The 26372-nt window shown below is 35.1% G+C and overlaps 1 protein-coding gene across 1 annotated transcript in view; it reads right to left on the bottom strand.

Moving 5' to 3' along the window:
* The window catches only part of LOC135220917 (transcriptional regulator ATRX-like), a 507237-nt gene that overhangs the window by 47341 nt on the left and 433524 nt on the right, over nucleotides 1-26372 (bottom strand). Inside the window, 5 exon segments of the mRNA XM_064258551.1 lie at nucleotides 13792-13902; nucleotides 14133-14275; nucleotides 14573-14729; nucleotides 24691-24861; nucleotides 25172-25349. Of these exon segments, the coding sequence (XP_064114621.1) occupies nucleotides 13792-13902; nucleotides 14133-14275; nucleotides 14573-14729; nucleotides 24691-24861; nucleotides 25172-25349 (760 nt within the window).

Below are 26372 nucleotides of genomic sequence, written 5' to 3'. Positions count from 1 at the left end.
TGAAAGAACACATTTTACTATTGTTTTCATGCCGATAAAAGATGAAGTAAAACAGCGATCAGAATCACGTAATTTTTTTACTAGATAAACATGCCGCCAACATAATCTGTTAAAAAAAGAGTTAGTTCACAATCAAAACGAGTTATATTTTGACTTCAACACGTCGTATAACGAAAAATGCCCCTTGCCTCATATAAGTCAAGTATCTAGATATTCATTTATGCTAACTAGAAGCAAGAAAATGTGCTAAGAAATGACTCAAACGTGGCGAAACAAACTCGTATTTGCCATCAGCTGATTTCCAAACCAAACCATTGACCACTATGTTAGTAGTATTTTATAATACAATAATATGAGAATACATAGAGTATTACTTGATACAGTGAAGTAATATATGTATAATTATTTAAAAGATTCATGGAAAATGTGCATATTTACTTTTTCTTCTTTGCTAATCTTAATTTTTGTCACAACACCATTTAAGTAGCAGTGGCATCTCGAGCTTATACCTCAATTTTTTGTCCGTTTAACAAAGCAAAAAATTGACTGAGCGACGACTCCTACCTTGGAAAACTCGTACATTAATTCAGTCGTAGCACAAAGTACCACTGTACTGAGAATAATGAAAATTAAAAAAAAACAAAATTGTTTTCCAGTATCTACTTATATTGCATGTTTTATTACTATAATATTATCGAATTGTAATATGAACAGAGTGATCTACCATTTGCATTCTGGTTTTGTTTACATTCTTAAAATGTAAAATAATCAGCTGATTTAATTTCACCGATATCATCACTGTCTTTAGTTGCCGAATGGAACTTGATTCATACATTTCTATTGCAACTACTTTATAAACCCTTACTGGACAGGTAAATACAGGTGGCCCACGGTTAATGGTGCAATCGCTTAGCGGCGAATCAGTTTTACGGCTCTCATTATAAATATGTATTAAAAAATAAGGTATTTTAAGGTATTTTTACGGCATAATTTTTGGTTAACAGCGCCGCTAGAGCCGTTATGTCTAACAAGTAATACATTTGTAGAAATACCGTTTAGACCATAAAGGTTATGCAAATGATATTAAACAATTTTATAGAGTCATTACATAGGTATTAGGTAAACTATATGCCCCTGACGCTGTTCTATGCTGAAAATATCTACTTAAATAAGAGCAAATTTAGCTATGGATGTGTAGATTTATAAATGTTCATGCTTTCATGTTTAAAATGTGTACGTTAATGTATTACGTATAGGGTATTTTTATTTCTGCACGTAAACATGATACAAAGACAGCTTTTGAAACTGCCCTCCGGTTGTCAAAGAGGAAGTTTTTTCATATTCGTTCTTGTGAGCCACCGCCTGCTGCTCTTCCGAAAAATAGTTTAAAAAAGTACAAATTTAACGATCGATGTGTCTATTTATAAATGTTCATGCTTTTATGTTTAAGGGGGGCTTCCTCTTTGATTTTTGATGAATATTTTTGAAATTTTCAAAATCTGGTTAAATGGCTGTAAGACATGAGCAACACCTCTGTTATCACGTGGCAAAAGCATTTTTTCGAAATATTAAAATTAATGGGGTTTTGGCCCCGTCCCCTTCACACTGTGACGTAGGGCTGACGTTTGGCTCCTTATGACTATTGTCATTTTGTCCTTTATCTGCCCAATTTATTAATTATTTTGATTTTTATTTCGCCTAATCTCTTACATCTGGCACCAACAATGGTTGGTGAATGGTGTTCTGAGCGGGTAGCACCGTAGCATGCCCAGCAGGGAGCCGGACGCCGGAGTCACTGTCAGTGTGTCCCAGAGTTGCAAAAGGGGAGGTATGCTGCTCTTTACTCCGAGCATTTTTTCGCTATTTACCGTGTTTTTTTCTTGTTTTCTTACATCAAGTAACTCTAAATACAATTTATATACGTTTGTGTGTATACTAGAGTGAAAGTGAGACAATACGTCGAAACTGAATTGTGCAACTATGGCCAGTTTAGCAAATTTTGCTAAAAAGAGACATAGGGTGGAAGGTGGACTGTTTTTTTTTGTTGATGTGGCAGCGTCGCATTGCCACCACCATTGTTGGCTGATGTATCCAGCGCTGTCCACCATCATCACCACCACCACCAACAACAACACGAGGCTCTTTTTTGGCTGCTGAGAGCCCTGCCCTCATTGCCTCTACGTCGTCTGGTGCGCAATCATCTGAGGTTTTTTCACCTTCACAGTTACGCTCTCAGTTATTGAAAGTAATAAAGGACAATGAAACGGGAGTATATGACGACAAATTATTACTTGCTTGGTTTCAAACCAAGTAACAAAGAGTCAGGTGGTACTTGATCATAGCCTCGCCTCGAGCAAATAATACCCCTTTTTAGGGGGGGGACTTGGTGCCGGAAACCAAGCAAAAAAAACACTAAGAACTATTAGAAAGAAGGAAAGGCATTCTGAACTAAGCACTAGTGAGTATTTAACATTTGTTTGTATCATGTTTTTGCTCATAGATCAGTTTTTTTCCACGAGTGCCAAAAAAAAACACTTCTTGACCTTTACGGCCATTTTTCTCAGTTTTCACTTTTTTGCACTTCAAACGCTAACTATTTTTTTATTTGTAGGCCAACTTTAAAGTTAAATATACCATTGGAAAGAGAGGAAAGGCGCGATATTTTGTTGGGGCTAGATTTTTTCTTAGGTTGACGAGGAACTCATGATAACCAAATCAACAAAATTTTTGGGGGAAAATTCCCCCTCGCCCCCATCCAAAAAAAGCAAAAAATGGAAAAACTGTTCCCAATATTTTTTTTCTACTATGATATACTTTCTGTGTATAAAACCGCATTGCAATAGCTCTAAAAATGAAGGAAGAGTTACATTTTTAATTTTTTTTATTTTTTCTTATTTTTTCAATAAAAACCAAAATAATCATTCAATCACACTGAAATTTTTTTGGGAACATCTCCTTATATATATGTATAACATATAATAATTTCATAAAAATCGGAGCATTATTTCTATATAGGCAGACGCCCCCCTTAAAATGTGTATGAAAATGTATTACGTATGGGGTATTTTTATTTTTGTACATAAATATGATACAAATTACAGCAGCTTTTGTAAGTGCCCTCCGCATATATCACAGGATATTTTTTCATGTTCGCTCGTCTGCCGCTGTTCCGAAAAATGCATTACAAAGACTTCACGTGGTTATATTTTATGAATTTGGAAGCTAATTATAACACACTTTGTTAATGAAACTTCAGCTTATGGTTATAAGTTTTCATGCTTTTATGTTTAAAATGTGTATGAAAAAGGTGTTACAGGGTATTTTGTTTATTCTTGTACATAAATATGATACAGTGGCAGTACTCATGTCCATTTGAAGTCTTTGTAACAGCCTTTCACATAATGAAGACAATAGGTTGTTCAGTCGCGCCCGAACAATATTATTTAATTTATACCATTGAATCACATTTTTATAACAAATTATATTTACAATTGTTGCATAAATTGATTTGTAAAGACTTGATTTTTAAAGACAAAACTCGTGTATACATTCGATTTTGCAACACTGCAATTTGTTTGTTTTTCCATGGGATAGAAGTAAAAAAATATAACTGTGCAACTCTGTCGATTTTTTGCTTTGTTACTTGAGCAAAATATTGAGGTATGACCATACGAGCTCGAGATACTGCTTCTACATAGATGGCGTAGTGACAAAAATTAGGATAAGCACAGAAGGAAAAGTAAATATGCACCTTTTCCAAAAATCTTTTAAAAAAGTTATACATTTCTTCACTGTAACCAATAATATTGTATGTATTCTCATATTATTTATCGTATTATAAAATACTACGGTAAATCTAAGCCAGTATTCCGTGGAGTGGCCAATGTTTTGGTTTGGAAATCAACTGATGGTGAATACGAGTTTGTTTCGCCATATTTAACACAATTCTGAGCAAAACGAATATCTAGATACTTGACTTATATGAGACAAGGTTACTTTTCCTTTTACAACATGTTTTTAGGAGGAAATATGACTTGAATATGTCTCGTTGTGATTGTGAACTAATTTTCTTTTTTTGTTACCAGATTACGTTGGTGGCATGTTTATTGCATAAAACAATACGTGATACCGTTCACAATTTTCCTTTATGTCATTGTAATACGAACTTTACATTATTTATCTTTTATCAGCGTGAAACCAACAGTAAAATGTTTTTTTTCAAGCACAGTAATTTTGATTAAAACTATTTTATCTCAATTTTATCTACATTTGTGTTTGATGGGATACGTTTACTGGAATTTTATCCTTGTTACCGATGCATGATTATGGTCATTAGCAGCTTGAAGCTTCAGCTATAACCAGGTTTAAATTTAACAGTATACAGTGGACCCCAATATTCGCGTTCTCCGGATTCGCGGATTTCTCTCGGGAACGTTTCCCCGCATTATTCGTGGAAAATTCGCACTTTCGCGGTATTTTTCTATGAGGAATATCCACAAATTCCTGGTCTTTTTTTTATATCAATTTCATCATAAAATGCACTTTTTTTTTTATAAAACTATTAAAAAAACTAAGTATGAAAATTTTGAGTGGTTTTTTCTTGAGTTTTAACTAATGAAATAGGAGGTTTTAAGCATTTTTATAGGGGTTTCAAACATTCGCGGGTTCTAACTATTCACGGGGGGAGTCTGGTACGCATCCCCCGCGAATACGGGGGGACTACTGTATTTCCCCATTGATCTTTGATCTATAGCGAATAAAGTTCTATTCTACATAACGTCACTTATAACTAAGGCAATAGTGTACTATAGTACGATGATTGACATACAAGCCAAACGGATGTTGTTATCCAATTCGGTTGTACTTTGGAGAGAAAAAAAATCTCGTTTGGTTGTTCATGGCTGTACACATTTACACAGCGAGTATAACATTAAAACCATACTTTCATCATTCTCTTTTGCTGTTTTTGAACTTATGTAGCTAGAAGATGGGATAAAGTTAGGCTATTGTAATTTGGTCTCTCATAAAATCAGATTATTGTAAGACGAATTATCATAACTTAAACACTACAGCAGTATACTGTATAAAACCTTACTATATCTTTATATACTCTGAACACCCAAAGGATTAAAGCTAGACTTTTTTCACTTTATAGTATTTATAATACTATAATGTACTGTACAGTGCTGCTGTACAGTAAATTCCATAGTACATACTATAATGCATAAATATAATTTTACTTATTGCGCCATTCCGTGATTATGGTGCTGTCTGACTGGTCTAGGGTGCTGTTAACCCTTTAACGCCGAAGGGGTATAATAAAAATCGTCTCCCATATGCCGGCGGGGTCTGGGAGTGAGCACCGAAGCAGAAAAAATGTTTTTTTTTTTTAAATCACAGCACACTTAATTTTCAAGATTAAGAGTTCATTTTTAGCTCCTTTTTTTGACATTGCCTGAAGTTTAGTATGCAACCATCACAAATAATTTAAAATATCATTATCATATACAGGCAGTCCCCGGGTTACGACGGTTCCGGCTTATGACGTTCCGAGGTTACGATGCTTTTTCTTAACCCTCTTACGCCGATTGGACGTATTAAACGTCGAGTCAAAATGTCTCCCGTATGCCGATTGGACGTATCATACGTCGGCTCAAAAAAGTTTTTTTAAAAATTCGCGGAAAAATTCTTATAGGCCTACCAGCTGAAAACTTTTGTATCACGCGCCTTGGGGGATGCTGGGAGTTCACGGATCAAGGCGTTGTTTTGTTTACAATCGCTACGCAGGCGCGCAAGCGCGAATTTCTTTCTTATCGAACTAAAAAGTATCAGTGACACATCTCGGAAATTATTTCGTCACTTTGACATATTTTTGCACCATTTTAAATTATCCTTTACATGAAGTATTATATATGAAAATGTGCGCAATTTCATGTACAATACAACAAAAAAATACTCATGATTGTAGCTTTTATCAGTTTTGAAATATTTTCATATAAATAACGATAAGTGCAAAAATTTCAACCTTCGGTCAACTTTGGGGGGGGGGACTCACAGAATTTAATGTCGAGAACGCAATTGTAAGCTAAAATTCTTATATTATAGTAATATTCAATCATTTGCCTTCATTTTGCAACAAATTGGACGTCTCTAGCACATTATTTCGATTTATGGTGAATTTATGAAAAAACTTTTTCTTTACGTTCGTGCGATAACTCTTCCAATAAATTTTTTCGTGCGATTGTCCTAATGTTTGCACCCTTTTAAATTTGCCGTTACATAAAGTTTTATATATGGAAATGTGCGCAATTTCATGCACAATACAACAAAAAACAACCCATGGTTGTAGCTTTTATCAGTTTCGAAATATTTTCATATAAATAACGTTAAGTGCAAAAATTTCAACTTTCTTTCGGTCAACTTTGACTCTACCGAAATGGTCGAAAAACGCAATTGTAAGCTAAAACTCTTATATTCTAGTAATATTCAATCATTTACCTTCATTTTGCAACGACTTGGAAGTCTCTAGCACAATATTTCGTTTTATGGTGAATTTATGAAAAAAAAAAAAAAAAACATTTTCCTTACATTCGCGCGGTAACTCTTCCGAAAAAATCAGAATTTTTTGGTGCGATTGTCAAAATGTTTGCACCATTTAAAATTAGCTGTTACATAAAGTTTTATATATGAAAATGTGCGCAATTTCATTTAGAATACAACTAAAAATGATTGAAGGTTGTAGCTTTTCTCTTTTTTCGAAATATTTGCAAATAGATCACGATAAATAGAAAAAAACCACGTTCGGTCAAATTTGACTCTACCGAAATAGTTGAAAAACGCAATTGTAAGCTAAAACTCTTACGGCCAAGTAATATTCCGTCATTTTTCTTCATTTTGAAACAAATTTGATTGTGATTTATGGTGAATTTTTGAAAAATATATTTACCTTCACTCGCGCGCCGATTCGCGGCCGCAAGTCTCCGAAATATGTACATCGCATTATACTAATATTTGCTCCTTTTCATATTAGCCTTTTTATAGAGTTTCATATATCAAAATGTGCGCAAATTCATGAAGAATACAATAAATTGAAGGTTGTAGTTTTTTCCATCTCTGAAATATGTGCATATAAAAAAAATATATATAAAAAAATTTCAACATTCGGTCAAATTTAACTCGTCCGAAATGGTCGAAATCTGCAATTCTAATCTAAAAATCTTACAGTATCGTAATATTCAATCATTTGTCTTAATTTTGAAACAAATTGGAAGTCTCTAGAACAATATTTAGAATTACGGTGAATTTTTGAAAATAACATTTTTTTACGTCCGCGCGTTACGAATTCGTACATCATTTTGTGATAATATTTTTCCGGTGTTGCTTTTACTGTTTTACTATGTATTATATATCAAAAGGATTGCAATTTAGTGTACAATACAACGAAAAAAAAAGTAACTCGTTAGCTTTGACCGTTTTTTGCACAGCGTGATTTGAATACAATTATCTATGAATTTTTTTTTTCGCAACCATATATCGCATTATTTACATATGATAATGATATTATTTTTCATTTCTGATGATTGCATACTAAACTTCAGGCAATGAAAAAAAAATGAGCCAAAAATGAACTCTTAATCTTCAAAACTAAGCGCGCTGTGATTTTTTGAAAAAATTATTTTTTCCGGTTCCGCGCTCACTCCAAACCGGCGCCGGCATACAGGAGAGGTTTTGATTTTTAGGGCTTCGGCGTAAGAGGGTTAAATATTCAATGGAAAAATCTGTCCTGGGTTACGACGCTTGTTCCAAGGTTACGACGCTGACGCTTCCGACGCTCCGAGTTAACGACGCTTTTAAAAAACGCATGCTATGATAAAAATCCTTTATAGTTTAGCACAGTATATTAATAAAAATAAGTTTCTGGTTAGATTACAACAAAAATTTTGAGGTTATGATGATTTTCGACACTTTTTATATGTCATATTTTTCGATGTTTTTAAGTGACGCCTCATATGCGGAATAGTTTCCGAGCGAATGAATACATACTAGCTTGCGGTGCGCAAAGTTTACATATAACAGTCCAAAAGTGCAAATAATGAAAATATCATTGCTTGTTTCCAGTAATAATAACAAAACGAAGTTACAAAACGAAGTTTCTGGTTAGATTACAACGCAAATTCCAAGTATCCAAAGAGAGACATTATCCAGTAATTTGATGAGAGAGAGAGAGAGAGAGAGAGAGAGAGAGAGAGAGAGAGAGAGAGAGAGAGAGAGAGAGAGGCGTCTTCCGACGCTCCGAGTTAAGGACAGAGAAGTGTTCGTTTCATTAAACGGCCTCTGACTCATGCCAGTAAATATTTTGTTGATACTAATAATATAAGCCTATTTAAAGATACGTTTACTTTAATTAGTCTATTTGATACGTAAATAGTAATCAACTGTTCTTGTAGCCCTCAAGATTTGGCAAAATCGAAGTATCCAAAGAGAGACATTATCCAGTACACTGGAACCTTGACATACGAATTTAATTTGTTTCGTTACCATCATCGTATATCGAAACAGTTGTATCTCAAAGCATTTTTTCCCATTTAAAATAATGTAATATGTATTAATCCGTTCTAGCGGTATGAAACCACACCTAAACACAGCTAAATTACATATAATATACACAATTTATACACAAATAAACGAGTAATAACACACATAATGATAAAATAACATAGCAATGTGATAAATGATAATAAATGTTAATAAAATCAATTAAAAAAAAGAAAGGAATTTTACTTACCACAACGAAAGATGACGTGAGACCAGCAGGGGGAGGAGGTAGGGAAGGGTGGCAGGGAACGATTTGTTCTCTTTTTATTTACGTATGTACACTAATACCTACGTAATAAACACAAATGAAATAACATTGCTAAACTAATTTTTATTTATTTTTTTTAATCAGTTCGTAGTTTAGAAATAATGGTGATGCCTTTGGAAAGTTTTTATAGCTTCCTTCTGCTTGATGATCGTGGATATTGTAGAAGGATTTCGACCATACTCGACGATATGCTTTGCTATAATTTCATGTTTTGCTTCCATCGAAATAATTTTCTTGGGTTTTTTCTTATCGCCTGCTTTGTCTTTAGCTTTGAGTCCCATGGTTAATAATAAAATAGACAAAATAACACGAAAAATAGGCGCAAATACAACAAACTAAACAACGACATGTTAACATGCAGCACCAACAAACAAACAGACTGAACGCCATTTATCGGTCGCCTATACACTCATCGCAAAATCGTATCTCAAATATTTCGTTGTATATCAAAGCTTATATTTTCGCAAATTTTCTGTTGTATCTCAAAACATTCGTATATTAGGGCAATCATATGTCAAGGTTCCAATGTAATTTGATCAGAGAGAGAGAGAGAGAGACGCTTTGGCAACAATGGTCTCGGGGATTGACGTAACGTTTATTTTCTGAACAGATAGGACAGAGAAGTGTTAGTTTCATTAAACGGCCTCTGACTCATGGCAGGAAAAGTTTTGTTGATAATAATATATAAGCCTATTTAAAGATACGTTTACTTTAATTAGTCTATATGATACGTAAATAGTAATCAGCTGTTCTTGTAGCCCTCAAGATTTGGCAAAATCACTCCAGGTTGTACATAAAACTTCAAGAATGTAGTGTCACCAGAGGATTACAATAGTTTTTACCTTCAAGAACCAGCATTCTTTTATGAAAATAACTCCAGGTTGTACATAAAACTACTGGAAACAACATGTAGTGTAACCAAAGGATTACAAGTAAGGTTTTTATAACTTTTTATTAGTTTAAGACATATTTCCAAGCGTCGTTCTGGCTTACGACGATTTTCGGCTTAAGACGCGTCTCAAGAACGGAACCCCCGTCGTAACCCGGGGACTGCCTGTATAAATAATGGGATTATGATAGCGCGAAAACAAAATTTTATATATAATTGTATTCAAATCGCGCTGTGAACAAAACGGTTAAAGCTTACAAGTTAATTTTTTTCCTTTGTATTGTACACTAAATTGCGATCATTTTGGTATATAACACATTGTAAAATGATAAAGGCAACACAAAGAAAATATCACAAAATGATGCATGAATTCTAAACGCGCGGACGTAAAAAAAAGCCGCTTTCAAAAATTCACCATAAATCGAAATATTGTTCTAGAAACTTCCCGTTTGTTGCATTGTAGCTTACAATAGCAATTTTCGACCATTTCGGTCGAGTTAAAGTTGACCAAAGGACGAATTTTTTTCTATTTATCGTTATTTATATGAAAATATTTCAAAACTGATAAAAGCTACAACCATAGGTTGTTTATTGTTGTATTCTACATAAAATTGCACACATTTTCATATATAAAACTTTATGTAATGGCTAATTTAAAATGGTGCAAACGTTACGACAATCGGACAAAAAAATTTATGAATTTTTCAGAAGTTACCGCGGGGACTAAGGAAAAAGTTTATTTCATAAATTCACCATAAATTGAAATATTGTGTTAGAGACTTCCGATTTGTTGAAAAATAAAGGTAAATGATTGAATATACTAGAACGCAATAGTTTTAGCTAACAATTGCGTTTTTCGACCATTTCGGTAGAGCCAAAGTTGACCGAAGGTTGAAATTTTGGCACTTATCGTTATTTATATGAAAATATTTCAAAACTGATAAAAGCTACAACCATGGGTTGTTTTGAGTTGTATTCTACATGAAATTGCGCACATTTCCATATATAAAACTTTATGTAATGGCTAATCTAGAATGGTGCAAACATTATGACAATCGGACAAAAAAATTAATGATCTTTTCGGAAGTTACTGCGCGGACGTAAGGAAAGTTTTTTTTTCATAAATTCACCATAAATCAAAATATTGTGCTAGAGACTTCCAATTTGTTGCAAAATGAAGGTAAATGATTGAATATTACTAGAATATCAGAGTTTTAGCTTACAATTGCGTTTTGCAACCATTTCGGTAGAGTCAAATTGACAAAGGTTGAAATTTTGGCACTTATCATTATTTATATGAACATATTTCAAAACTGATAAAAGCTACAACAATGAGTTGTTCATTGTTGTATTCTACATGAAATTGCGCACATTTTCAAATATAATACTCCATGTAACGGCTAATTTGAAATGGTGCAAAAATGATGTCAAAGTGACGAAATAATTTCTGAGATGTGTCGCTTATACTTTTATGTGCGATAAGAAAGAAATTCGCGCTTGCGCACCTGCGTAACACTTGTCAACAAAACAACTCCTTGATCCGTAAGCTCCCAGCATCCCTCAAGGCGCGATTCAAAAGTTTTCATCTAGTAGGCCTATAACTATTTTTCTGCAAATTTAAAAAAAAAACTTTTTTATATCGACGTACCATACGTCCAATCGGCACCCAACAGACAATTTATATCAACGTTTAATACGTCCAATTGGCGTTGTGCGGCAGCCATAGACTTTAAAATGGCTTAGCGTCGGCAGCTGGGCACGGAACCCCTGCCTCTAACCGAGGGCGGCCTGTATATAGATATGCAGCACCTCAGGCTGGGTAAACTTTGAGGTCGGCCAATTTATGAAAAAACACATCAATGGAAAGAGGAAGCTATAAAAATGCCCATGGTGAAAAAAAAAAAAAAAAAAAATTCCCTACCTTCCACGAGAAGTTGAAAAGGACTATTTACAACCCCTTATGGAGCCTCCTTTATAAGACTATCGTAAATTTTACCAACTTATATATGTTTTTTTTCTAAAAAATAATTTTATTTTATTATGGAAGTTTATAATTACTACTCACACAATATCAAAACAGATAAATAAAATCAGTAACAAATTCTTAGCATATTTGTTGAAAAATATTTACATACATTTACCAAGAACAAAGATTAAGTTTTTCCTAATATTTCTTTGCACTTTTCTTTGTACAATTACATTTACAACTGACACAGCAGCAACCCCACATTATATTTACGAGCAAATTTACAAAAAGATGGCGTGTGAAACAGACGTAATACATTCCCCTTGAGGTTATAAGCAGAACCAGTCCTGAGACACCTGATTTGTGGTTTTAGCCAGTGTAAAAGTTGCCATTAGTGAATTTATGGGCTATAGAAGTATTGGCACCTCTTTCATGCCCGATTCTTTCTAAATCAATGGCACTTAATATTGTTTATCCACAGAATCAATCCTTCCCACCATCCCAAACCTGTTACTACTCCTGAGAATCAATCCATCCATTAAGGGTTAATATTGGGATTTAAAAGATACATTCATGGGGATCTCCTTCCAACAGGTATTACTCCACCGATAGTGACATCACATTGGCATATACGTACAACATATTGAAAAAGGAATATTGTATTACTTGCTGTGTAAAACTGCATAGTCAGAAACAGCTGATTTGCTATGACCAACCCCATCTTGTTTGATTCAGAATCTGAAATAAAGGAAGACGACGACCTAGCTTCCGCCCTCTCGAGAAGGACATTACGTATATCCTGCGGGAGAGGGGCTACATTAAACAATCTCATCCGGTGTAATTCCTGATACTTCCACCGACGAATCGATGGAAGAAAAGGAAGGAGACAGCAGAAGACCTGAAGCTGAGGGAACACTTCTGAAAGAGGGGTATGCCGAAGCTGAACCGTCCCAATGAGGCTGCAAAAAACCCTCCCAGGAAGGATAAGTAGAAACTCTACGATGCTCCCTCTTCCTGTAAAACGCTCTCCATTCCCCTAGGAAAATGACAAGCTCCACAATAATTTTTTCAACCCTGTGGCATCAGTATCCATGGAGTGAGTACTAATACCCACTGGAAGATGATTAACATGAATGAATTTCTTTTAACAACTGAAAAGAACCCTGATATAAAGAATAACCATGGAACTTTCTTTATAACAAAATCCACTTAGAGTACAGAATACTAGAAAGGATAAACCAGCTTTTAGTAAACACCATGATTGAGAACTACTATTAGGGCTATGTTTCGTAAACACAAAGTGGGCTAACCCAAATTAATCATTCAGTAACTTCAAATTATCTATCTAAGTTAAAAAAGTCGTTGACTGAGAGTTTCAAAAACATAATTGTCTAATATTACTGCATGATGCTAATCATCACTCTGTAAGACAGGAAAAAACAGCACAGCAATTACAGTGTAGCCTAGCATTCAGCTCCACACTTCTCTTCTTGCACGAGACCTACTGGCTCCCAAATCTTAACAAATATGAGACTACTTGTTAAAATTCTAAGGAACTAAAAATTTCCACTGGGTCCTGAAACATTGTGTTTAGCTTGAGTTATTTTATGATGATTGACAAATGAGCTGTTGAACACTATTTCTGGAGCAAAATCTGGGGATGTGAACTCGTGAGAGACCAGTGTAATGAGAAAGACAGTCGACATGCATGCTACTGTCACGTGTGAGTAGGATGAAGGAAAAACCAAGGCAGTCATTTTGGAGAGGAGGTAGAACTCTGGTGTTCCAAGTCCTTTAAATTCTATCAGTGCCAACAAGCACTATGCTGGGCGAGACCAAATATAAGAGAATTCTACAAGATTGGTTGGTCTGTCTTATGGAGCCCTGAGGGGGGGGACCACGAGACTGTAACTCCTCGGAGGATGAACAGTAGCTAAGCTATAAAAAACTGAAGTGTTAAAATACCTTTACTCCAATGCACTGTCAAAATTATATATATACAAAACATAACATGGAAAAAATTTATACCTTACCAAACCATAATATGCACTACTATAAATACAAATAACTTACATTATAAACCATCCCTTGCACTCTTTGATAGTGGTTGAGATGAATTCTTTGGATTTGCTTTGTAGCAAGAACAACACTTTCACAGAGTTCATTCTGACTAAGGTGTGGGTTCTGAAAAAAAATAATTATAATAAAAAATTTCACTAACCTATGTGGGGAAGAGCATAGTAAGTCTCATCAATGTTTTACCCTATTTCACACCACACTATATTCACAGTAGAATAAGTAAAGACATTACTAAAAGTTATCTATAAGAAAAATATATGACTATTGCACATTAGTATAATCATGATACTACTAGAACAGGAAAGGAAACATGGAACATTGTGACAAACAATTACCTGTGCCTTGATTGTATTGACAACACCCTCAAAGCTGAAGGATGCCAATGAAAGGGATGGCAGACCTTGCTGAGTGTGCATGCCTTGTGTAGCCATTGCCAAAGCTCCAACAACAGGCATAACAGTATTTCGCTGGTGAATTACTAAAAAATAAACATGTCAAGTATTAAAAGCTTTCTAATTATACAAATGAAATCATAGTAAAACATTCCATGATGTAACTATAAAGTTTACGAAATTGTCCATAACATATACTATCCTGATATACTGCACATACAGTTAAATCTTTGCTATGATGGAACAATCACTTATGAACTTGAGACGACTGTACTAATTCACCACACTTTTAAAACAAATTCTTTTCAAATCATGAGCTAGTTACAAAATGTAAAAGTAATATTTTACTACTAATTGTTGACCTAAAAAAATTAAACACTTACAGAAACCTTTCTTCTCATTTTCATAATCCTCCCATGCAGCCTTACGCTCCTCTTCTGTTAATTCCTCACTAGTCTGATTTTCTAATAGAGAATCATGTTCATGGTAATTTACTATCCAGTCTTTCTGACGTTTCAGAAGTTCAGCCAACAGTCGATCCTAAAAAACAAAAATATTTTCCCTCTAGAACCAAACGTACCATTTCATAATTCCTCATTATCTATCTTTACTTTTCTTTTAGCATTTGCTAAACCAATTATCTTTCAATAGAAAAATAAATACACTATTGCTTCAAGATACATACATGGAATTAATTTATTATGTATGGAACACAACCACCAAGGCTGTTCATTACACAATTCCTATTACATTATTACTTTTTTTTATGATCTACTTAACACTAACTCACTGCGATTAGGCAATTTGTTTTGCCACAAACTCATAACTTCAACATAGTCTATTTTGTCTTACAAAATTACAAACCCATCACTTTACTGAAGAATGAACAAATTAGGAAATTCAGGCTATAAAGCCAGGTACGGTGGCACCTTCAGACATTCAACACTTACGAAAGTGAAGAGTGAGTCATAAAGGTTGGACGGCTATACAAAAGAAAGCCAGAAAATAAATGAGATGAAGTATAAGAATCCACAGGTGACTTTGCAGGGGGAAAACCAACAATTTCAAATTAGTAACAGCAAGATGGAGGAAAGGACTGGATGCAGTTTAGCAGTAAACAGAAAAAAGAAAGCAGGGATGGAGATAAGGTAAAGAAGGCTAAAAATTAGTGCATCTAGGGTTTGAAGGAATCCTGCAAAAACCCTTCAGTAATACCTACTGCACACCATGTGTGGAGCACTTTCCTTTACAAAATTACAATTATAACTGACATACTATCATAAAAGATAAGAACTAAAACACCAACTGCTGGGTACATTTATGAGCATATAAAAAGACATCATGGGAGAAAGAGAAGCACAACATGCCCTCTTGAAGTTAAGATTACAACTAACTCATGAGCAACCGACAATCGTTGACCTGAGCCTGTCTAAAAGTTTCCATTAGTGAATATATGGGCCATAAAAGTAATGTACTGTGGTACCTCGAGATACGAAAGGCTCAACTTACGAAAAACTCGAGATACGGAAGCAAATACGAAGATTTTTGTACATACGAAAATTGTTCAAGATATGAAAGGTTGTTACTGTAAAGTCAGATTCGCCCGGACCACCGATAACAATTTTAAAACTCGCGCGCCGCCAACTGAGTAAGACTCGCCACCATCCTCCCGCTCTCCCATTGGTTCCTGAAGCTAGTCACCGCCATAAAATCCTTCTCTCCTATTGGTCAGCATCTCTCCCATGACCCCACGATGCATCTACATAGCGGCGTGCTCTTTCGGCCACTTCGCGGCATCATCGGTATCGGAAGCACGCGGAATTTGTTTGTTCTATACGATTTCGTTTATTAACGTTAATTCGTTAGTGATTTTGTTGTAGTATACTTTATCGTGTTGTGTGAGAACTTTACTACATACGTATACTACATAACATTATTACTTACAGTATATACGTAGTCATGGGTCCCAAGAAAGTTGAAGTTCACGGAAAGAAGAGGATGCTTTCTTTGGAGACGGAAGATGGAGATAATTAAAAAGTATGAAGCTGGTATGCGATTGAGTGTGATCACCAAGGAATACGGCCGAAATTCGTCGACAATAGGCACCATCCTTAAGCAGAAGGATGTCATCAAAGCAGCTACACCTTCCAAGGGCATGACTATTTTGTCCAGCAAGAGGAGCCACATGCACGATGAAATGGAAAGGCTGCTTCTTGTCTAGATAAAAGACAAAGAAATCGCTGGCGATACGATAACGGAGACGGCAATCTGCCACAAGGCCAGCGCTATTTTCGGCGATTTGATTGCCCAGGACGAAGACAATGGAGAAGAAGGGACATCGACACCAACCCCAGAGTTCAAGGCTTCTCATGGGTGGTTCGAAAAATTCCATAAACAGACTGGCATCCATTTGGTGGTGCGGCATGGGGAGGCGGCCAGCTCGGACACGAAAGCGGCCGAAGCCTTTATTAAGATGTTCGACAAGATGACTCAACGAAGGCTACAGTTCTCAGCAAGTCTTCAACTGTGATGAGACTGGCCTTTTTTGGAAAAAAATGCTTCGGCGGACGTACATCACGCAGGAAGAGAAGAAGCTACCTGGGCATAAGCCTATGAAAAGACAGGCTTACGCTCGCACTTTTTTCGAACGCCAGTGGGGATTGCAAGGTGAAGCCCCTACTTGTGTATCATTCGGAGACTCCTCGAGCCTTCAAGGCCCATATGGTAAAATGTTCTTTCATAGCCAGTATTTTTTATTAAAATACTTTTTTCTCCACTATTATTTGTGATTGAGTTTCATCCATGTTGCTGATGCATGGTAATTTATAGTCATTAGCATTGTGAAAATTTTTTAAATTCTCAGGTTCAGCTACAACTGCAGCTTAAATTTAGTAGTGTTATATTTCTTTGCCAATATTTTTTCCAAAGCAAATAACGGTATGGTGCAAAAATATTAAAGTCCTGTTCTACTTAAATTCATTTGTAACATAACTACAGTAATTTTTTACCATCGTACAATGGCTGAAATGCAAGCAAACACTTATCATCACATTCAGTTCAGTTCTTATGTGAAAACAACTGCTACTGTTCAGTTGTTTATGGCTGTAGCAGTTAAGCAATGATTTAAACGTTACTAATGATACTTTCATCATTCAGTCTTGCTTTTTTAAACTTATTAATGATACTTTTATCATTCTGGCTTGCTTTTTTAACTTATTTAACTAGAATATACGATAAATAAAGAGATGGAGGAAACGTTTGCAGTCTGAAAGAAGTGACTTTCTGCCTATCTCTCTCTCACATACTAGGCCAAGCTTTACCAGTAAGTTCATCAAATCTGACATTAAAAAGTTGTTTAACTACCATGCAGGCCACAGTAAATGATAGGCAAATGAAATTCCAAGTTTTCATTAGTTATCACATATTACAGCAAAATACCTGGCTGTGACACTGTCTAAAGCATCGTTAACAAGTCTAGGACACCTTCAGGTGGATTGTGGTGCCTGTAGACTTTTGAATTTCAGTTAGCAACGATTTTCAGTTAGTGTCAGGCCCCCAGGAATGCAACCCCTGGTGTTGCATTCCTGGGGGCCTGTTGTTAACTGAGGGCTGCCTGTAGGCTATTGCTAAAGGCATGACAAGCAGTTCTTGATACGTGGCAGCTGAAATACTAAGACAGTTACATAGTAACCTTCCCATCCCATTCTCTTCCCTTTACCTCCTACCTAGGCAAAGCTGGAGGAGAGAGAAGGGGTGAAAAAATTCTTATTTTTCTGAAGGAAAAAAGGTGTCAACTGCTGACTTGGTTAACATATAACCTGTCAAAATCATAGAAGACAATCTGTATACTTCTGTTGGATCAATCAAAACAAAACTTCATAAAGCTAATATATTAAAGTGTAGTAACACACAAGTCCTAGTCAACAAACTAGAATGTCAGCTACAATATCTTCAGAGAAAGTATAGGCTAATTAAAAGAGCACTTAAGAGAGCAGTGGAAGGTGCTACCATGTGAAAGACCATCCCAATCTAAGTGCAACACCACTGCACATAAAATTACCATTCCAGCACTCAAAGTACTTTAAACGGTCTATTGTATGCCATCATCCATCCATCCATTCAGTCTGATGACTGCTTGCACACTGATGGGAAAAGGTGGCATTAAACTTGGGTAGGTGCGACAGATCGCGCACAACCCAAGGTGCGTTTCAAAAAAAAAAAAATTTTCCCATAAATTATTGTCTATCTTGAATCTGGGTGTGATCAACCTGCAAGAGGCTAGCAGAACACACACTACAATCATGTCAGAACCTGCATTCCCCTTGCCATTGTCCTTCCCCCTTTTCTGAGAATTGCTCAGGTCAAGCTTGACGCCAAAGCACCTTTAACATGTGGGGATCGAAAGGCAAAGTTACTAAGTAGTGATTCCCTATATATCACTGTTGATACTGGTAATGCTTTGTATTGTTGGAAACTGTGGGTGGATGGTGTGTGTACCATATGCATGCCATTGGTTGTGGCTGAGATGCCTAACCCTCTTACGCCTAAGCCCTAAAAACCAAAACGTCTCCCGTATACAGAGGCGGGTTTGGAGTGAGCACGGAAGCGGAAAAAATAATTTTTTCAAAAAATCACAGAGACCTTAGTTTTCAAGATTAAGAGTTCATTTTTGGCTCCTTTTTCTTTTCATTGCCTGAAGTTTAGTATGCAACCATCAGAAATGAAGGAAATATCATTATCATATATAAATAATGCAATATATGGTAGCGACAAAAAAAATAAATTCATACATAATTGTATTCAAATCAAGCTGTTTGAAAAACGGTTAAAGCTAAAGAGTTACTTTTTTCTTCGTTGTATTGTACACTAAATTGCGATCATTTTGATATATAACACATTGTAAAATTATCAAAGCAACACAGAAAAAATATTATCACAAAATGATGCATGAATTCGTAATGCGCGGACGTAAAATTTTTTTTTTTTTTTTTTTTTTCAAAAATTCACCATATATCTAAATATTGTTCTAGAGACTCCCAATTTGTTTCAAAATGAAGACAAATGATTGAATATTACGATACTGTAAGCGTTTTAGCTTAGAATTGCAGTTTTCGACCATTTCGGACGAGTTAAAGTTGACCGAATGTCGAAATTTTTATATATATATTTTTTATATGCAAATACGTATTGCAAAAATAAAAAAAGCTACAACCTTCAAATATTTTTGTTTGTATTCTTCATGAATTTGCACACATTTTCATATATGAAACTCTATAAAACACCTAATATGAAAAGGAGCAAATATTAGGAGAATGCGACGTACGCATTTCGGAGATTTGCGGCCGCGAATCGGCGCGTGGAGGGAAAGAAAGTTTTTTTTTTTTTTTTTAATTCACCATAAATCTTAATATTGTGCTGGACACTTCGAATTTGTTTCAAAATGAAGATAAATGGCTGTATATTTCTAGATTGTAAGAGTTTTAGCTTACAATTGCGTTTTTCGACTATTTCGGTAGAGTCAAATTTGACCGAACGTGGTTTTTTTCTATTTAACGTGATTTTTATGCAAATATTTCTAAAAAAAGAAAATCTGCAACCTTAAATAATTTTTCGTTGTATTCTACATGAAATTGCGCACATTTTCATATATAAAACTTTATGTAACGGCTAATTTTAAATGGTGCAAACATTTCGACAATCGCACAAAAAAATTTCTGATTTTTTTCGGAAGAGTTACCGCGCGGACGTAAGGAAAAAAAATTTTTTTTTTTTGTCATATATTCACCATAAATTGAAATATTGTGCTAGACTTCCAATTAGTTGCAAAATGAAGGTAAATGATTGAATATTACTAGAATATAAGAGTTTTAGCTTACGATTGCGTTTTTCGACCATTTCAGTAGTCAAAGTTGACCAAAGGTTGAAATTTTTGCACTTATCGTTATTTATATGAAAATATTTCAAAACTCATTGAAGCTACAACCATGGATTGTTTTTAGTTGTACTGTGCATGAAATTGCACACATTTCCATATATAAAACTTTATGTAACGGCAAATTTAAAATGGTGCAAACATTAGGACAATCGCACGAAAAAATTTATTGGAAGAGTTACCACGCGGACGTAAGGAAAAAGTTTTTTCATAAATTCACCATAAATCGAAATATTGTGCTAGAGAAGTCCAATTTGTTGCAAAATGAAGGCAAATGATTGCGTTTTTCGACCATTTCGGTAGAGTCAAAGTTGACCGAAGGTTGAAATTTTGGCAATTATCGTTATTTATATGAAAATATCTCAAAACTGATAAAAGCTACAATCATGAGTATTTTATTGTTGTATTCTACATAAAAATGCGCACATTTTCATATATAATACTTCATGTAACGGCTAATTTACAATGGTACAAAAATTATGTCAAAGTGACGAAATAATTTCCGAGATGTGTCACAGATACTTTTTAGTGGGATAAGAAAGAAATTCGCGCTTGCGTGCCTGCGTAACGATTGTAAACAAAACAACACCTTGATCCGTGAACTCCCAGCATCCCCCAAGGCGCGTGATTCAAAAGTTTTAGGCTGATAGGCCTATAAGTATTTTTCCGTGAATTTAAAAAAAAACTTTTGTAAGTCGACGTAAAATACGCCCAGTCGGCACACGAGAGACAAAAATGTAGACGTAAAATACGTCCAGTCGGCAGTAAAGGGTTAATTATGTGAAACTATAATGCAACTACCTATTCAAGAAATTGCGTTGCTTGGCATCTTCTATTCTGAGGTTTTATGTCAACTCTTGCTGGCTTATACATGGGACTTGTAACCTTGAAAACATATACTGTACTTAAAATAACAATCTAAAGGAGGGACATTTCCAAGACCTTGAATGTTATACTGTGAAGGCCATTTCATGCTTAGTTACAGTATGATATGAACATCGACACTACTGTGAAACATGTGATGTACATTTTACTTCAAATAATTATAAAGATATTCAAATACAATCTGATGACTATTTTTAGAACATCTCATATAAGCATTATTAGTCAATAAAATATAATATCAATATAGCTACAACAAACTAGTTCTCAGTTCTCACAAGGCTAGCATAAGCATTTATTTGTTCTTAAATAGTAAAAATTATACTGGACTAAATGGATCGGCTGCCTAAAAAACCCAAAAAATATGAAACATATTCGATTTGCTGAAAAAAATTCTATGGCTTTGTAGAGCATTCAAGAATGTGTCCACGAAGTATTATGCTAAAATTCGCCTTACTTTTCTAGTTATGGCCTCAAATGTAACAATAACTTTAAACCCACAAAACACCAGTAGCGCAAATGATTTAGTCTGGTATAGTTTTTGTGATATATGTTACGAAAACTTCCTTTGAAATGAAATATATAATGTCAATAATATCCTAATTAGCACCTTCTTAGTTATTCCTAGACAAGACAAAGCACACATCATGAGTCATGAGGCTCAGCGCGTGGCGGCCCACTGGCCAACAGTTGCCTATAAAACTTGCACGTTATAAGGTCGCATTTTTTCATGCTCGCTAGCCTTGACTGAACTCTGTGTTTTCTGCGGTGTTTTTAGTTTTTCACCATGCCTAAAAGGTCCAAGAGTTCACTTCATGCCTCTAAAATGCGGAAATGCCAATTGGATATGCTCATCAAAGAAGTAGAACAGAGAATTCAAGAAACTAGTGCCATAGAGGGGAATGAAGCGACGACGAGAGAGAGAGGGGCCACGCAGCAAATGGCGCATGCTATGATCTCTGCTGACCAGAGACCAACCACATCCACCCCTAATCGTCTCTCTATTCATTCATCACTGCTAAAGGGCAAAGATATTTTAGAAGAAGAAAGCAGTGGATCAGAGGCTGATATTATCAACGATAGAGAAAATAAAACTATAATAATAAGTGAAGTAAGACTTGAAAAATTACTTGAATCGCGAATAACGAATTGTGGATGCAAAGTAATTCCGAGGATCCATTTGGCAAGGGATGGATTTGAGACACTAGTAAAAAAGATATGTCCTAAATGCAGAGGGAAAATTATTTCAGAACCCGCAAAATGCCCACCAATTTCTACAGAAGGAAGGAAGGCTCCAATTTATAAAACCAATGTGGCAGTAATCTATCATTCTTTGTTGGAAGATTATGGATTCGCAGGACTGAAGAGATTACAAGGAGCGCTTGGTATAAAACCAATGGGAAATAGCAAGTATTCACGCCATCTTAGATATCTTCATGATAAAATGGATACATATTTTCAGATGAAACAAGAGAAAATCTTTGAAAATATAAGAACATACTACAGGAAATATATGGGAATTGTGCCTGATGAAAATGGAATACTCAATATTGACATATCCTACGATGGGACATGGATGAAAAGAGGCCATGTTCTAATGTAGGTATGGGAGTCATAATAGAAATGTGCACAGGATATGTGATAGACTTTGAAGTGATGAACAAAGTTTGCAAAGCATGTGCCGCTAAAACGACTGAACTAAAAGAAATGAAAATAACAGAAGAAGATTTCAACGTGTGGAGAACCCTTCATGAAGATTGTAATATAAATTATGAAGGTACATCAGGAGGGATGGAACAGAAGGTGCCATAAGGATGTTTTCAAGGTCGCAAGATTTGGGATTCCGCTACGCCACCTTTGTTAGAGATGGAGATTCCAGCGCTTATAATAGTGTTTTTAGCAATGAACGGTGGAAATGGACCGTATGAAAATTTAAAAGTGGCGAAAGTAGAATGCATCAACCATGTAAAGAAAAGAATGACTAACAGAATGAAGAGACTAAGAGAAGATGAAAAAGAAGAGAGAGTAACAAGAACTAGAAAAAGAAGAAAATATAGTGCTCTAAGTGGAAAGAATAAATTGTCGGGCACAAACATTAGCATAATGACTAATTATTATGGCAGGGCAATCCACTGTAATATTGGTAAATCATGGATTGATATGAAGAAGGATATAATGGCATCATTCAACCATATATTCAGTTCCAAAGAAAATCAACGACATGGACTTTGTCCAAAAGGGGAAGATTCTTGGTGCTATTTTCAGCGCAGCATAGCAATGGGTAAAGAAAGAGAGAAAATAGAGTTCAAGAGATCTTCAACATTTATCAATTTAGATGCTGAGAGTGAAAGGAAAATAAAGGCTGTGTATGAAGCACTGTCTGAGAAAGAATTGCTTGAACGCTGCGTTCGCGGTCTTACACAAAATGCGAATGAAAGTTTTCATTAAAAAGTTTGGAACAGAGCACACAAGACTAAGTTTGCTGGAGCAAAAAGAGTAAAGTTTGTAGCACAAACAACTGTGCTTGACCATAACTTTGGATACAGAAACGCAACACTCTTCCAAGAATTTGGCATATCTTCTGCTCTTCAATGAAGCCTAGAACTTCACGATAAAGAAAGAAGAAGATTGAGTGCCAGTAAGAAGAAATTCCCTGAAAAAAAGAAAATACACAAGAAAATTCAAGAATATGAAGCTGGAGGATTTTAAATAACCACATAACCTGGCAACAATGAGTAGTGTAGGCAACTATGATACCCTAAATAACCACACAACCTGGCAACAATGAGTAGCGTAGGCAACTATGATACCCTAGAGTAATACCTTATGACAAGATCAGACAAGGGGGGACCAGGAGCCTAAAATTTATAATAATGTGTCTTAGGCATAAAGATAATCAATTAATTAATATTCCTATTCATAATAATTTTGCATTAACGCGATAAAATTAAAAATAAAATTTAAAATACAGTTAATACTCAAAAATAAAAACTAAAACAATAAAATTAATGGTAACATAAGTCTTTTACCTAAAACTTTGAAGGCCTGTTTCTCAAAACATTAGTTTTTCACCTTCAAAATGTATCTCCTCCCTTAGTATTGGACCAATCTAAATGAAATTTCATATATAATATGGGGAAACATGGTAGATGAAAAAAAACCCAGGGATTTTTAATATTTTGAGTTTCTGATTTTTGGCAATTTTTTTCCTGTAATTTTTCTGGGAAAATTTCATAAAAAAAAAATTCATATCTCGAAAAATACTTGAAAAAAAATAATTCCCTGCTGTATATCGAAAGTCCATATGTGTTTTATACGTGGTTCAAATCTCATCCCTTAAAACCAAAAAGCAAAGGAGGAGATGCATTTTGAAAATGGCCATTTTTGGCCGAAAAATGCTCTGGCGTCACAAAACCTAAGGTCACTGAACAAAAATTTTTTCCCCAGAAGTTCCACACAATATCCTTTAACAAACCCCCTATATATCAACAACCTGACGTTAAAAAAGTCGGAAACCGGCCGAACACCTTAACTGAATAAATCAAAATGTGTGGTTAAGACTGGACTTTCTCTTTAGAAATCAAGTTACAATAACAATGTTAATACGTACCATTATCAATTATGTTTACTGTTTACCAGTTAAAATTTTTCATGCTTTTCACAACTGTTATTGCAGAGATCACAAACCTCAGGAACTGCAGGTGTCTCTCTCTGATCCTTATCTGAAGGAGTAAATTCATAAAGCTGCTGGAGATCTGCCATCTTGAAGTATCGCTTAATTTGATGCTCATCAACAACTCGAAGTGCGGTAGACATTTTTGTTACTTGCCTTGAATAGATCTTTTCTTCCATAGTACCCTGATCATCACAAGAATATAATCAATCTTCACACAAGAAAGCAAGCTGAACTATTTATTGGAGTTTAAAGTAATCCTCATTCTGCTGATGTTTCCTCTTTTATAAGTTGAGACTTCTTTTTTTTTAACACATATCTAAGATAACTTCACTTATGTGACTAAGAATTCTATTGCATTACAAATTTTTAAGTGTGTTCCTCCAATCTAGTATATAAAATGCTTCAATTTTTTTCAATAGTTACATTTGAAAAGCACTAAATCTCAAGGGAACATACATTCAAAATTATGGAGGCACAAAAATCAATACATACCTGGGCAACAAATCTATACACATAGCATGGCTTCTTCTGTCCAAATCTGTACACTCTAAATATAGACTGCGAGTCATGGGAGGGATTCCAAGAAGAGTCAAAGATGATGACTCTATTTGCAGCAACTAAATTGATTCCAAGGCCACCAGCTCTTGTCGAGATTAGAAAGAGACGACACCTGCAATAATTCAGGCTAATTAAAGATAATTTCTATTTGCAATTACAATAAGGCTGAATACTCTGCTGACTGTTACTGGTTCAGTTACTACCAAATAGTTCAACAATCTTATATTGAAATAGTTAAACTGAAAAAAAAAATTTAGCAACTAAAAGAAATTTAATTAAAATTACATCTAAGAATATAAAAAATGCTTTACAATATTTGTATTTTTTCTTGGAATAAGAACCGAAGTTTAAATTATTATTAGTTTCGTTCGCCACAAACTGGGAGTCACTGAACTTGTAAACAATGTTGTTAACTGGTGGTTAGGGGAGTTAGTGAGGAAATACCCATTACTCTCTCATTGACACAAGCCATCTTGTCTTTGGCTGTGGAAACAAGCAGGGTGGTTGAAGTGGGTTAAAGATATAAAAAATTCTGGAATTGTGTACTTGGAAAAATCCAAATACTTTTTACAATTTGTTACCTATTTTCGATGGAACACAACCCATTGTATTCTAAAATAATAACTAATCAATTGAAAAGGAGGTAGTCTTTGTCAACTGACTAAAGCAACCAGAAGTCACACTCCTAGTTGCACATGCAATCAGGATGTTTTGACTCCTGTAACCTGCTAATCAAGTGAAATTGTTGGCCACGGTACCCTGAGTTACAGGAGGGTATTGTATTGTAGTAAAAAAAATAAACACTGGAGAACTGTGAAATCACCTGTGAAGAAATTCAAGCCAAACCCATAATTGGTCCAGAAAGTACCTTTACCTATGTCTGGGGCCCCCTCCTTTTGAAAAGGGAGAGCAGCACTCATCCTAAACAATATGCTAAGACTGGGAGCTTAAACTGCAGATACCTCTATCTAGCCCTCTCCAGCTTATACTTCAGCTTAGATGCTCATCCATTCTATCTAGAACAGAATCTAGTGAGAGAGGGAGTCCAGTCACTGTATTCATCTCTGAGGCTTACATTCAGCCAAGATATTAGTTTGTCCAGTAGAGCTGGTTGCCTACACCACCTGTATTTGTT

Source organism: Macrobrachium nipponense, chromosome 2 (genome assembly GCF_015104395.2).
Source record: "Macrobrachium nipponense isolate FS-2020 chromosome 2, ASM1510439v2, whole genome shotgun sequence".
In the NCBI taxonomy this organism is placed as follows: Eukaryota; Metazoa; Arthropoda; class Malacostraca; order Decapoda; family Palaemonidae; genus Macrobrachium; species Macrobrachium nipponense.
The sequence above is the reverse complement of the archived record's forward strand: the minus strand, read 5'-3'. Positions and strand labels throughout refer to the sequence as shown.